Source organism: Solea senegalensis, linkage group LG9 (assembly GCF_019176455.1).
Source record: "Solea senegalensis isolate Sse05_10M linkage group LG9, IFAPA_SoseM_1, whole genome shotgun sequence".
NCBI classification, from domain to species: domain Eukaryota; kingdom Metazoa; phylum Chordata; class Actinopteri; order Pleuronectiformes; family Soleidae; genus Solea; species Solea senegalensis.
Window position 1 is genome coordinate 12,672,033 of NC_058029.1, and position 14,958 is coordinate 12,686,990.

A 14,958-nucleotide genomic window follows, 5' to 3' on the forward strand; every position below is an offset into this window, starting at 1 on the left:
TCTCTTCATATAGTTTTTGACATCATATTGAATCACTTCCTTCGTGAATGTCGTCAGGGGACAAGAGACACGCTCCAATAACAAGGGAGGACACAAATAAAGAATATACACATTAGTCGCCTCCCCGTTGGCTATTGTACAACTGAAGTGGGGAAAAAAAAAGGTTCTTTAACTCTTGTGTGTAAATTAGAGGCTTTACAGCAAAGAAACCTGAAACATTTTGCTAAACTTAACTGCACTGCAGTAAAACTGACATGTCATCCAAGGGCATAAAACACTTGCAGCACTTATAAAAGTTGCAAAAGCAGGTTGACTTGCTGCATGAGAGAATAAAGCTGCCCGTGTCCACCCACACCTTCTTTTGGCCTCAGCTGCTGAGTTCTTTAGAAGAGTAATACTGGTTTACACTTCAGTAAAATACCTTTTTGATCATCTCCTCTCTGCGTCTGTCACGCTGCCATCTCACCATCAAGGTCAAGCACTTGGGCGTAAGCGTGTGCGTTCTTAAGTTTGACCAATGTGCAATCATGATGAAGGCCAACATCCAGCATATTTCAATACTGAAATAGTCATTTGTGTATCTAAAAACCAAGTGAGCGACGGGAGAATGTGCTTGAGTCACACTTTGTGAAAACCAACATCAGTCCACAGCCAAACTACACTGTCGTTAATTCACAGTTAAAGACTCTCAGACCCACTTCTGACTCACTTCACAGCGTTGATCATTTTTTCTGTGTGAAACCACCACGCAGCAGCAGTTTGGGGTTAAACTTGCTCAAGGACACAAACCTGTGGTTATTGAAGCATAGATGTTTTCTCTCCACTTATTTTCCTTGTTTGGTTTCTCTATAGGTCTCCAGACTTAAATGTGAATTTCATCATTCTTATTCAAGGTTCAATGCCACTGTTGGTGTTCTTCATTGTCCTTCATCATTTAAATGCGTCCTAATGCCGGGATGTGTCCACTGAACAAAAACAACATGTTCGTCATGTACAGTTGGTCGATTCTCACATGGTGTTAAATGAGTGACTGAGCAAACCATGTCAGGTTTGGCAGAGTTGTTGCCTTTAACACACACACACACACACACACACACACACACACACACACACACACACACACACACACGTCTGGTGCTCTCACCTGATACTGTTTCATCCTGATCAATGTCTTTGTCCTACGGATCCAAAGCTCAAAAGCTGTGGCCTGTTGCCATGGTTATTTCTATTTGAAACCAGAGGGATTAACCTCCAGGGGGATATAGCTTGGAAAAGAGAAACAGAGACAGAGAAAGGAATGAGAGCGAAGAGCAAAACAAGAGGGGGAAACAGGGATAGAAATACAACTACGGGTGAAAGGAATATGTTGATACAAGTCAGAGATGTAATAAATGAATAAGTAAGAGTCGGTTATAAATGAATACACAGGATAAGATTTTATGACGTCTTGTTTTATGTGATGAACATGTTTGGCAAAGTAAATGTTTGTTTCTTGTGTCGTTAAGGAACTGAACTGCAACTAAACTGGGAAAAATGGATTGGATTCAGCAAGAAAGACAGAGAAAAAAGGAGATTATAAAGGAATCTAAGGGTAAAATGTGATGTACATGGATTGAAAGTGAACCAGCTCATTGAGTTTTGAGGTCAAGAGGGTTGCAGCGTCGTCATTTTGCTGTCTCGTATTTCAACAATTATGTTAAATAGACAAACACAAAAAAACAGTATCGAGACTCTTATTTACTTCAATAACGCTAACCTTTTCACTTCTTAATCACTGGGTTGGCGCTGGCTTGCTTTGGCTCAGTTTGGTTTAGCTTGGCCATACAGAGACCACTGGCATATGCTTCGAAACTAAATATTGGGATTTTCTCATTGCAACGTTGCGTTCCTATTGGCTGTCCTTACACTTTGTTATGAAGAACTGCGAAACATTGCCTTCACACACACAAAACAGACAATCCTGCTTCTGGAGTGTGTGAGCCCTGAAACCTCAGCCCTCTGGCTGAAGAACAGTCTCCATGCTACAGATGACGCATTCCAAGCAGGTAGGTCATTTATATAAAACCATGTAAACTGTACAGATCTTGCATCAGAACGGGGCTTTTTGAAGATACATGCTCTTTGCAGAGTAATCTTCTCTGAAGATGTGTGTGTGTCTGTCGCGGTGCTCCTCAGAGGAGGGAGCAGAGATTTTCTTGCCCTCTTTAGATGTCAGGATGAGGGCACCGTGGGGCCAGCTGACAGCTTGGCAGACCAAGGTTATTTACTTTTTAGAAAGGGAAAACCAGCCCGAGTCAGCAAATACTAAAGGGCAGCCACACAAAGACACACACACACACATGCAAAGACACATGCACACACACATGGACATGGACAGTTTCTCACACACACACACACACACACACACACACATACACACACACACACACACAGTGCTTGCCAAGAGGTTAATAAAGTCCTCGCAAAACAGCATCCTAATTGCGATCGCATCCTCCACCAAGGACACGTCATGATAGCACGCTCGCGTTCATCTCTTCGTTTTACCTGCAAAAACCACAACCTCCCCTCAAACAAAGCCATGAGGCTCCAACATGGTTCTTAAAGCCTCCCAGGCCAAACTGAGCAGCTCTATTGTCCTCCTGACACAAAGCCTTGTTAAAGCTTCATCATCCCAGCACCCATCACAAACTGACCTATATTCTGTCCGGGTCCCAGCAGTGCCATAACCCCAAAATGTTCGAAAATAGAAGCCATTACTAACCAGTCAACCAATTAATAGTGACCTTATCTCCAACACACACAGATGACATCATTTATGTATTCATATACAGGCACGCAGACGCACAAGACGACAGAACCTGCAATTACATATGATTTATTAAAAGAGGACGTATATGAGCACAGACCAAAGCACCTCTTTATTTAACATTCATGGAAGCAGCCAGGAATCTTTATCTACTTGCTGGACCGTGCCTGCTAATGTCCAATTTGCCCTCTCCTGTCAAAATGAGAAAGTTATTTTAAAGAAAAGGTTTGCCAGTGGATGTCAGTGGGATATTCCAAGTTCCTGCCACACTTCTAAAGATAAAGCAGCTGCAAAAGTAAAAAAAAAAATAGGTAGGTATTCCTATTTGTATTTACTCCTCAGAGAGTCTTTTAAAGAAATGAAGAGTTCCTTTACTTAAATATTAGAACGGATATTGCTGCAAGCCGTAAACACACAAATACTCATTGTTCGGAACTGAATAGGATTTTTATCTAAAATAAATCACTTAAATAATGTGTTTTTATTAAACAGCATCTTGTTGAGTATCAGCATAATTAGCATAAGGCAGTTTATATGTTAAGTGATCCACACGGCATGGTCAGCAGACACATTAATCAACACCAAATATATGCCCCAGTTGACATTTTTATGTCTGTTTTTTAGAACAGCGAGTATTGACTCATCCAGAAATGATCAATAAAAAAAAAAATGCAATAACTTTCAGTGATTTTTATAATCCTAACATTAAAATAAAAGCTCAGATGCTTCTCTGGATTGTTCGGAATAAAGGTTTGCCCACACGAGGCCTGCGTGTACACGTTGCTGCTGGAATGTAAAGCTTCCGTGTTTTGTGTGTAACTTTCACATATAAACAAATGTTACATTGCTAAATGCGCTCACACAACGATTCATAAACAATCTCTCTGGATTCCTCAGTAGAGTGGTGTTTAAATCTCTTGTTGCCTTGGCGACATTCATGCCATCACAGATGGAGGCAACGGGCAACATTGTGTTAGTAAAGCGAAATGGCTGGAAACACAAAAAGAGGCTGCCACGAAAAAAATAATAGTCGTTAAGCAGTTTGACAAATAAGCGCTTCAAGCCCCGTGTCCACTGCTGTGCTGCCGTTGTATACGTACAAACGCTCCCTCCGTCAGGTCTGATGGTTTTGATTGGAAAGGAACTTTATTGTCATTACACAACTGAAAATTGCAAGGTCAGATGGAGGGTTGACAAACCTGCCCAAATGTGTTTAATTTAATTCACACGCATTTTTAATGGTGGGAGGAAACTGGAGAGCCCGGAGGAGACCCACGCAGACACAGGGAGCCGAACCTAGCACCTTCTTGCTGTGAGGCAACAGTGCTAACTAGGGCATTAACAGAAAAGCCGGTGGATGTGTCGCCACGACGACCGCCGTGTCAATGTGAAGACGCCATCAAATGACTTGACAGATAAGTCGATCTGAGAAAATGAGCAGTCATTAATGCCCTATACTAACCACTACGTCACCGTGCCTCCACACACACACACACACAAAGCAATACACTGTAGCTTTAAGCACAAAGCACAACTTGTCTGCATGCATGCACATGTTTGATACGAGTAAACCGTTTAAAATGTTCGTTAAAATATTCGCCGAGCCAGTGGGAATTTGATGATGCCATTTACATCAATGAAGACAACTGGCATGAGGAACTCGATGAGGAAACTCCAAGAGGAACACAGGAAATGTTTTTTTAAAAAGAAGACAAGTAAAGAGGTAGAGTATACTGACAGCTAGGCACAGCATGTGAAAAAAGCCTCATTGGTTTTCAGTGGGCATGTGCACACTCAGACGAACTAAAAGGTTACAGCATTTGATTTGTGATATTCTACTCTGAAAGCTCTCTCCCTCTCTCGCTCTCTCTCTCTCTCTCTCTTTCTTTCTCTCCCCCTCTCCCTCTCTCTCTTCCTGTCTGTCCGGGGGAGCAGTTTGGCTACTGCTGTCCACAAAGTTTGATCGATGGCTGAATTATGCCATCGGATTGTGAATCTAGCCGACTCTGCTGTCTGCCCAATGACAAACAGCAAACATGTCTGGCCACCAATAACAATGAGAGATGTGAGGGCCGGGCAGCCAATCACAACACACACTTAACAGTGTAACCATAAAATAAGGACATTTCACTCAGCCTCACTGAGCATCATTAATAGACTTCATTCATTTGTATTCCTCGGAGTGTTTGAGTCTATATTTTCAATGCAGCGCCACCCCTTTCTTCCTCAACCCCCCAGCCTTTTATTTCCTGTCTGTATTTCCTCCTTCCCCTTGATCACTGTGCACACCTCCCTCTCAGAGTTTCAGCAGCACACTCCATATTCACTGCATCTCTTTCTCTAACCTCCCTCGCTACAGTTTGGGCTTCCCACTCCCACTCCCTCCCTCAATCAATCTCTAACATGCACCCCTCCCTCACTCCAGCAGCCCACTCAAAGGCTTATTCCACAGAGGGAGAGAAAGTGAGGGGAGGCATTTTATTGTGTTTTCCAGTTATCTTTGCCCTTATAGAGCTGTTCTCAAACCAGCTCCATCAAACCAAGCACCACCCCCACTTTTTAGCTGCCCACTCTATTCCTCCTCTGTTCACTGCGATATTTCCCTCGCGCCGCTTTGTTTTCCGCCCTCTCAGGGAGTAACGCCAGGGCGATACTCGATCTGAAGGATGTCATTAATAAATGGGGCATTTACCAGTTTAGACGCACCTTATTTGAGACTTATTTTCTACTTCAAGTAAGAGCTTTTGAAACGCTGCCGTCACAGTCTTTTTGTTTCTGAAATGTGAAGAATTGCACTTTTTACTCACAACAACTTACATACGTTTGTTTTGAAATCTATTATTAACTTTCTCTGAGGACAAATAATAAGGCCACGCTGTATTACACTGATACACAATATAATTCTTTTTTATTTTGTTTATCTATATATTTATTTCAAATATCTCGAATAAAAATGAGGGTATTGCAACAAGAAGGACAGCTCATTGTAATGCAACAGGATCCTGTATGAAGGTCTTTTATTATATAATGCACATTCCTTTCCAAATGGAAAAAGATTTTACTCCGCTCTATACTCACAATATTTAACCCTTTAACAACCTAAACCTCAACATGCCCGTGTGATTTTGCCCATTTTTTCCGGAATGACTTTCAATATCTGGCAGTTACTTACAATTTACTGCATGTTAAAATAATGTATTAACGATTTAAAATGAAGAAAAACACAATGTTTGAACAGCATAAAACATATTTAAAATAACATTTGTTTGAGTTTTTGTTTCACTGTCTAAAAACAGGCCAATAGACGCTGATTCGCCGGCTTCCTGCAAGTGAAATTACCGTAATAACCACATGTTGGGCTTAGATGTGGAACTTCTCCGCTTTTAGAAACCATTGGTATTTTCCGCCGCGTAATTATGGTAAAACGTCTGCAATACACTCGGTGTTAAAGGGTTAAGTAAACAATGACCATCACTGCACAGTTTCCTAAACAGCAGGTTTGAGTTTAGTCCTTTCTAAGAAGTTCCTAATCTCTCCTTGTTTTGTTCTTTGCCCTCCATTTGTCTGTATGCTCTGCCAAACTTCATCTCAGAAAAGGCATAACTCCTGTCTCGAGTGCTAAAATTATCATTTTTAATTAACACATGGCATAAAGTATTTCTGAGCTGGGATGCTTTGGATGGCTGGCTCTTGGCTACATATCACTTAAGCTACAATGTGCAGCTCCAGGCTGGGTGCACACAACAAAGTTTTTTTTTTTAAAAAACATCCTGGTGATCTGCTAGAAAAATAGCAATCTAGGTAGAAAGATACACAAAAAAACCCAGGAGAGTGGAATTTACTCCTTGTATTTGAGAGTCTGTGGAAAAATTATTGTATAATTGTCAATGAAACTGCTGGAAAAAATAAAGGCCTTATGTCAAATGTGTTATGGCATTGATTCCAAGCAGGATATTAGGATCTATGCCAAATTACACATGCTGGCATATGATACGCACTGTAATGAGCAGTGACAGGAGCATTAGGAGAAAGCAGTCTAAAAAGACTTGTTGGGTAATGTCCCAGTGTTCGCTAATGTCCTTTCTAAAACTACAGCGTACTGTTTCTCATTCTGCGGTGAAGTTATACATCCTTTTCCAGTAACTGAAAATGAAATCAGATCATTTGGGGTCATCAAAAATGTCACGTTGTTGTGATTAAAGAAAGAAAAAAAAAGAAAGAAAGAGAAAAGTTACAGCCAGCAGATAAATATTCTTGTGTTTTTCATCATAAATCGTGGTTGCAGTGTTGTACTGTATTGTACGCCTGATTATTTTGATAGTATAATACAGAAGTCAATGCACCAAAATAAAGAAACTGCAGAGTGTCAAAAGAAATTATCATGATTACTCTTATGATGAGAAATATTTTCTCATCAGCAATGCCACAGAGGCACATTAATCACCCACAACCCATATTCATCTTCATTTTCTTCTCCATTCCTCTCTCTTTACTCTCTTCCTCCGTGCCATCCACTTAACTCCTCCATCTCCCTCCACACAGAAGAGACACGCACACGCATGCACGCACGGCTGGTAATGCAGGGTTAATAAGATTGGAGAGCATCTGATGGTTGTGCACATTCAGGCCAGATTACATTTAATTCGATTGGGTTTCACTCACTAGGCTCCCTCCCACTCCTCTCTTCTTTCTCCCTTTCTTTCCGCCATCGCCTCATTGTCCTCCTCTGGCTTTTGTTGGACCAGAGGTGGTCTGGCCTCACAAAAAGACACAGGTTCACACGAAAGGGTACAACATGTGCACACTGCTTTCATTTTGGAGCTGAATATACACACCCACACACACACAAACTGGTACCCTTCACGTTTAAGGCAAATGCCCTTGATAATTGGTATTTTACAATGTCAACTCTTGTCTTGAACCAGAGACAAGAATGAATCTCATGGGGAAGAAAATACTGTGATTTTGATTATAATTAATCAAACATCAGGTGGAAAATAGACTTTCTTGAAGCATTGTGGGCAGTCGCTGCGCTGATATTTAGTTCAACAGCACGACGTCGAGTGTGATATTACTTTCTACAAATGTTTTTTTTTTAATATTTGAAAATAAGGAGCTACACCAACAAAACATCGGCTGTTGCCTAGCAACACAAACAATATCCTGCACACATATCTGGCATGCTTCACTTGACAGAAGGTTATGTCCACTACTTCAATTCATGTATATTTATTTGTACGCTTGAGGGAAAAAAAGTGTCTGTTGAGAGCCTGATGTGACTCTCAGTAGTTGGTCTCGAGTAACTTTTTTGTGAATAACGTTCAGAGCTGTTTTTTTTGTTTTGTTAAGGCTATCATTTTTTATGTTCACAACACATTACAAGTCCTTCCTTGCTAATGCCACAACAGCACACTGGGAGGTTTGCACAGAAGTACCCCACTCCTTATCCTCACAACCATTCATAGTTTAATTCAAAAATTATTTCTGGAAAAATATCAGTTTGGTGTACTTTGTATCAGTGTGAGTTCACAGCGTCCAGCAGTTAGTGTAATTAATGATTATTACCCATGAAGTGGAGGGATACTACAGTTAAAGGTACCCAATATCAGCACTCTCATCCAGTCAAATGACTTGCCTGCAACTATAGTCAGAACTAACTGTTGTAACATAATGTCATGGTGTTTTTCCACTATATAGTACCGCGTCGCCTTGGCACGGCTCGACTACATGGTTTGGTTGGTTTTCCATTACAATATAGCACCTCCTCAAAGGGCGGGGTCATCATAGCATGGCTGCATGAAACTGAAAACTCTACCGCGACACACACTACCGTGACTAGTGACTTGTTAAGCAGTTGTTTTCGATGTATTGAATCCTTAGAATCAGTTCATTAAAAAGATTTGTTCAGTACTTCCTGCATGACTGGTGCACAGACTCTGTATGACACAGTCACTGGACTGACATACAGCGGCAGAGGTTGGGATGTGGCAAAGATGGTGATGTGGCTCGCCAGTCGCAGGCTTTCAGCAGTGAATAAATACACCAGACCCCTCTGTTAAATGATGAGATTTTAGAGAGAAGACTCATTGTTGGTGCCTGCTGCTGGAATTCACAAGAAATGTTCATTTGGAAGGATAGTTGGCAGTCTCCTGTGACATTGGACTTTGGTGGGATTTGTATCCTGAAAAAGCACAAGAGCAAACGTCGTCTGATGAAAGAAAAACCTGTCATCACAAATTCACACCATGACATATCATTGCACCGGGCTCATCATGTTCATGACAACAGAGTGAGACACCATTTGCTTCGTGACAGTGCATTATCCAGCGAGAGAGGCAGCCATGAAGTGATTCATGTGGTCAACGAGAGTAGTCAGATAGACTGAGAATGAATGATTGATTAGTTTTAAGGGGCCTAAAGTGTAGCAAGCAGACAAAAATAAAAAAACCATTACATTACCAGCAGCATGGACTGACACAAGGCAAGTTGGGTTTATGGATTCGTGCTGCGGATTGTAAATTCTGACTCTACCATCTGGAGCACAATCAGAACGAGATTAATCAGACAAGGTTGCATGTTTCCAGCATTCAACTGCCCAGTTTATGGTGAAGCCGCCGTGTCCACTGCAGCCTGTCTGTCTCACAGCTTAAAGTGCTGTTCATTCACTGTTGTAAAGCGAGGATATTTTGAGTTGCTGTAGCACGTTTGTCAGCCCTAAACGTCTGGTCATTATCCTCTGACCTCTCTCATCAGCAGGGCATTTCCGGCTGCAGATCTACTGTCACTGGGCAGTATTTGCTTTTAATAGCATTCTGGCAAATGACTCCAGAGAGAGTTTGGATCTCATTTCATGTTTGATGTGAATATTAGTTTGAAAGAAGCTGAGAGAGTGTCATTTATGATTTGAGCACTCGGAATATTATGTAGCAACTACAGTAGCTAGTTATTCTCCTCAATTCACTCATATAGGATAAATAACATGAATAACATCCAAAGCAAGGTACCCTGACTAATATATGTCAATATAACACTCCTGAAAACCACATTATAACCACATTTATATGTATATATATACATATAATACATATATATATATATATCTTTTACAAACGCAAAGACAGAGCTATAATTCCATTTAGCTACTAATTGTTTTCACTTGCCTTGGGGCAAGCTTGCAGTGTCAACAACATGGCAGACAGAGAGACACATCTACTTAGTCATGTTACTCATGATTTTACAAAGATTATCCTTATGTAAATGTTTCAGTAGATCACAAGAAAACATCACACATGATCATTTTGAATTCAAAACACACCATGGACCACAACAAATGGCCGTAGTCTGTGACACAAGAAGGTGAGGAAAAAAACAGATAGGAAAGATAAGGCAAGAAGAAGAAGAAAGTAATGTAATTACATTTGGAAAAAAAATTCATGGATGAGGAAAAGGTAAAAACAAAAAGAAAGTTGGCAGTTTGAGAAACAAAAAAGAATGAGAGTGATAGAGTGGGGTGAGAGAGGAGCCACGTGTTAACGTCTGTGTTTTTCCTCATCTTTTTTTCCCCATCTGCTTTGTTGTTGTCCTGACACACACACACACACACACACAGCCTAGACAGATGGACAGAGAAATGGATGGACGGAGGACTGACCTAACCAAATATTTATGGGTTTATTCAGGACTGATAAACGTCCGCCGTGTAAAGCCACTTGATGTGTACATGTGTGTGTCCTCTCCCACCTTTTATTAATCACACCAAACCTTCATCTCTCAACCCACACAGACTCCCCTCCACTCTCTCTTTCTATCCTTCACTCTCTGTCCTCACTCAAGCCTGTAACTAATGACTCTGGAGGAGGCAAACACACAAACACACACATCCACCTACACACTCACACACATACAGAGTTTAGAGTTGGGGGTTCAAGAGAGAGGATGAGGAGGGAAGGTTGCAGCTGGTTAGATGAAGAGAAGAAAAAAAGACAGGAGGGGGAGAGAAAGGCAGAAGGTGCCAAGGACAAAGTAGATGGGAGAGGAAGAAAAGGAGAAAATAAGGGAGGGAGGTGTAAAGTGTCACTGCAAGTGGTACAAACTCTCTAATTAGCATAGTGACCTTGGTCCCCAGTAACTGTTATTACACACACACACACACACACACACACACACACACACACAGTACCCATTCAGAATGAAGGATAGTGAGTTTTGTGTTTCCATTGTAAGAAGATGTCTAATATAAATTCAATTATTTTTCTGTTGCAAAATGTTTTTTTTGGAGGATCAATCCCTGCTTCCACGCATATTATTCCACATACATGCATACTGTAGAAAATAATAAAACAAAGAACACCTGAGGGAGGTGCATTACACAATCCATGATTGGTGACCTAACTCAACACAAACGTACAGATTACTGAAGGCCAACACGAGTTATCAGCGCAGAGTATAAAAAGTATAAAAGGGTGACTGTGGATTCAGGAGGTAACAGAGAGAGAGAGAATGTCAGAATGATGCAGGGGGATTGAGAGAGAGCTGGAAAGAGAGAGAGGGGAATACAGCTGTAGTGGTAATCATCTTTCAGGTCAACAGTAATTACCAAGATGACTGAGGAGAGTGAATCCAGGACACACGGTTTCTGTATTTGCTGTGTCGTGCGCATCGTCTTCTTGTCTCTTGCATCATTTTTTAAAAACCAAAACATGCACCAGTCCTAAAGTAGATGTCAGTGAAAGCTGTGGGGTGTCATGCATGAAGGTTTTTCCCAACGTGTACCACTGTACACACACCGACAGTGTAAAAGCTCTGTTACCACAGGTCAAAAGCTCCACTGACAACCAACAACATCAGTGACAATGGATACAATCAGCATCCACACTCAGGAAACATGATATACAGGTGAATGTGCTCATTTCTACTGAATTATGACCTATGTTAACATGTTTCAACCTCTCTCACTTTACAAAATAATCCAATTTATTGTGTCCATCCAACTACATGAGGACCTGCATGCGAACATGTTCAATACAACTGAAATTGTGCTAAGCTTCACAGCATCATACCCAGATAGTTTCTGCCCCTGGGCCATGAACTGGAGGAGGGCCACACACAGTCGTGGTCTGTGACGTAACACTTGAGTTCTATCAGAAAACGCCTACTACTAACAAGCTGAAGGGGGTCACAACACCACCAAGTGCACACTTCATTCAGTAGATAGATTCTTCTGTTGTGCTTGTATAGCGGGACAAGGGCATTAGTCCATTTAAATGGTGCAGTCCAGGTTCAAGTGTGCATGAAAATGTACTGAGTGACTCCACATACCCACGTGTCACTGTAATAAACCTTAAACTCAAGTTTAGGTAAAAAAAAACAACAACTAGTATTTGAGAGTGAGTCTTCTTGCTATTCATTACTGCACAAGATGTATTTGGCAAAAGGGTTAAGGATATATGATATATCCTGTCAAAACCTCCAGCACAGTCCATCAGATGTGCCACTCAACAGTTCTACTTTAAAAAAAGAGATCTGTCCCTCGCATCTAATAACTGTGTCAACTGTATGATATAAACATTCACACAACACAGCCTTCAGTTTGTGATGAAACTGTTTTACTCCACAGAAGAAGGGAGACGTTTTTTTCCACGCTGCGTATTTATTAGGTTTTGCGGACGTCCTGGCAGCCCTGGGTAACGTTGGAAGGCAAGGAAATAAACAATAAACTGTAGAAGGTTAAGGTAGCATCTATGTGGAGGACATTACATGCAGGGCTGAATTTATCTAAATCGATTACATCCCATGAGGACATTCGCAGTGTTTGAGCAAGCTTTTTGGTCAGCAACAGGCCTGGTAGTGGTGATCAAGGTCAGCTCAACCAATAAAAACCCTCCCTGCAAATCTCCCCAAGAAATAATCAATGTTGGTCTTTTCTTGAATTTTTCATCTCTCCACTACAAAAGCTCATCAGCTCTTTTTCCTCTCTTTACCGACCCCCTTTGCTCACTTTGGTGACAAAGGTTTTTGTAGTCAGCATAGAGTGAGATGGCAAAAAAAAGAAAGCGTTAACTTTGACAAATGTGTCTCAATCAGTCTAAATGGTACTGAATGCACTAACAAGCAAAATTTTGTCAAATCCCAAAATAAGTTACTCATCTCGCAAAATGTTTTCAGGTCAAAATGGAAATCCAGTATCAGTGGGAATGACTTTCCCGTTGGACCCCGATTCAGCAAAGTTAGACAAGACATAAGCAGCTCTGTGCATAATTAGTTCGTGAAACAGTAAGTCTGTGTAATTTTATTTGGAATCGACTCCTTGGCCTCCCTTCCATCCCTCCGGAAAACTCAATCTCCAAGGAGTAAAGGGTTGTTCTCTCTTTAATAACAACTAAACACATCAACACTGCCTCCTCCAGCCGTTAGAAACAAAAAAAAAAAAGAGATGGAAGCCTAATGAAAAGAGGTTTAATAGAAGAGCGAGGCAAAGGTTGCTCAGAGGCTTGCTGCTGTTTAATTCAATGGGATGCTCCTGGTGCCTGAAAACTGGCCCATTTTAATTGCACTCGTCTCTCATTTGTAAGAGGAAGCGTGGAGTGATACAGCCTTAATAAATTTGAAAGCAAGGCAAGGGTTTCAGTGTTTCCCTCTCACACAGCGAAGTGGTGTTGCTGGCTCTGATACAGCACTGTAAGGTATGCTCGTATTCACATTGGTGTGTAACATAAGACATATTAACACTTAACACAAAACCTGAAATGAAGGAGGGAGCTCTGCTCAGCTGCTCCGTCCTTTCTCCCATCTTACCCAAGGATTTGATCAATAATCTCATTATGACCATCGTCTTTCATCAATAACTCTATATCGGCTCTATTGGCTTAATCAAAAACTGCAGCTATCTCACACCAGTCGACATAACAGAATAACTCTATGATCCAGTCCTATTGTTGTCTCCTTCATTCTTATGACCATAAATAACAACAACAACCATCATCACCACCTTTGTTACCTTCATTATCACCTCCACCAACACGATCGGCTTGACTCCGCGTGTACAGATAAGGACGGCGTCTACCTGGAGTAAACAGCACCAAAACGAAGCCAAACATCTCATCTAAGAGAGTGAAGGGTGGGTTGAAGCTTACCTTTGCCATTTGTGCCTGGACTCCACTAGCTTTGAGTGAGGCCACAGCCTTCTGGGCTGCTGCAGGGCTGTCAAAGTCCACAAAGCCATAGCCTGAGAATACAGAAAACAATGCACACATACTGTAGGTAAGAATCAGCACGGCAGGGTACAAGGGAAATAAAAACATGATAGACTGCAGAGAAGGACTACCAGTTACTGAGGAAATCCAGCATTCAGTGTTAATTTCTCATCATAATCATGAATCACAAAGCCTGTGTTTTATGTTCGCACTGCATTCATCCAATAAACATGTCCAAACCAAGTTGGGTCATGTTTTAAAAAAAAAAAAAAAGTTCCTCAATTAAACGGGGTTCATCTTACGCCATCAACGGAATTGGTGTCATAACAGTAACTCTTAATATCTTGTTTATGATGCAAAAGATGTAATGTCTTTGCGAGTTTATGAACAGCACATTACAGCTCTTTCTGCCACACCATGTATTGTAATGACTCTAATAATGTCTTTCAATATACTAACTCAATGGGACAGCTCCTTCACAACGGCTGTAGTTGTGCATATATTCTTTATACCGCATGAATAGTGACTCAGTGTTGAACAAACCATAGTTTTACAAGTAAAATCCTCTGTTTTCATCTTGTCTTGCATTTAATATCCCTTTGTCTTGCACATGAGCTTTTAAATTATTACATATGGCGCCCCAATATTAGTAATGTGTCCCTGTGAACCAGAGACATTCTGAAAAAATACATTTTTGTGTAGCAAATCAGGGTGTGTGTGTGTGTACAGTGTCTCTGCTGAACTCTTAAGGCTGGGGATTTACTTGTGGCCACATAGGAAACACAGAAGGACACATGGTCTGCACACACACAAAGTCTGCTTTTATAAACACGCCCTTTTTTGCTGGGTTACTGGGTCGGGGGCCGGAAAGAGATGTCAAATAGACACAAGGATGGAAGAAGACAGCCTGTGTCTGCTGATTGAAAGACAGCGGGAATGTGGTGCATATGAACAAAACTA

At 41.2% G+C, this 14,958-nt stretch overlaps 1 protein-coding gene across 5 annotated transcripts in view; it reads right to left on the reverse strand.

The window, feature by feature from the left end:
* Window positions 1-14,958, reverse strand: part of LOC122774399 (RNA-binding motif, single-stranded-interacting protein 3-like) — a 101,037-nt gene that overhangs the window by 41,627 nt on the left and 44,452 nt on the right. For all 5 annotated transcript variants that reach the window (XM_044033622.1, XM_044033621.1, XM_044033620.1 and 2 more), the window contains one exon: window positions 13,939-14,030. In XM_044033622.1, coding sequence (XP_043889557.1) covers window positions 13,939-14,030 — 92 coding nt within the window. The remainder of the gene's footprint in view (window positions 1-13,938; window positions 14,031-14,958) is intronic.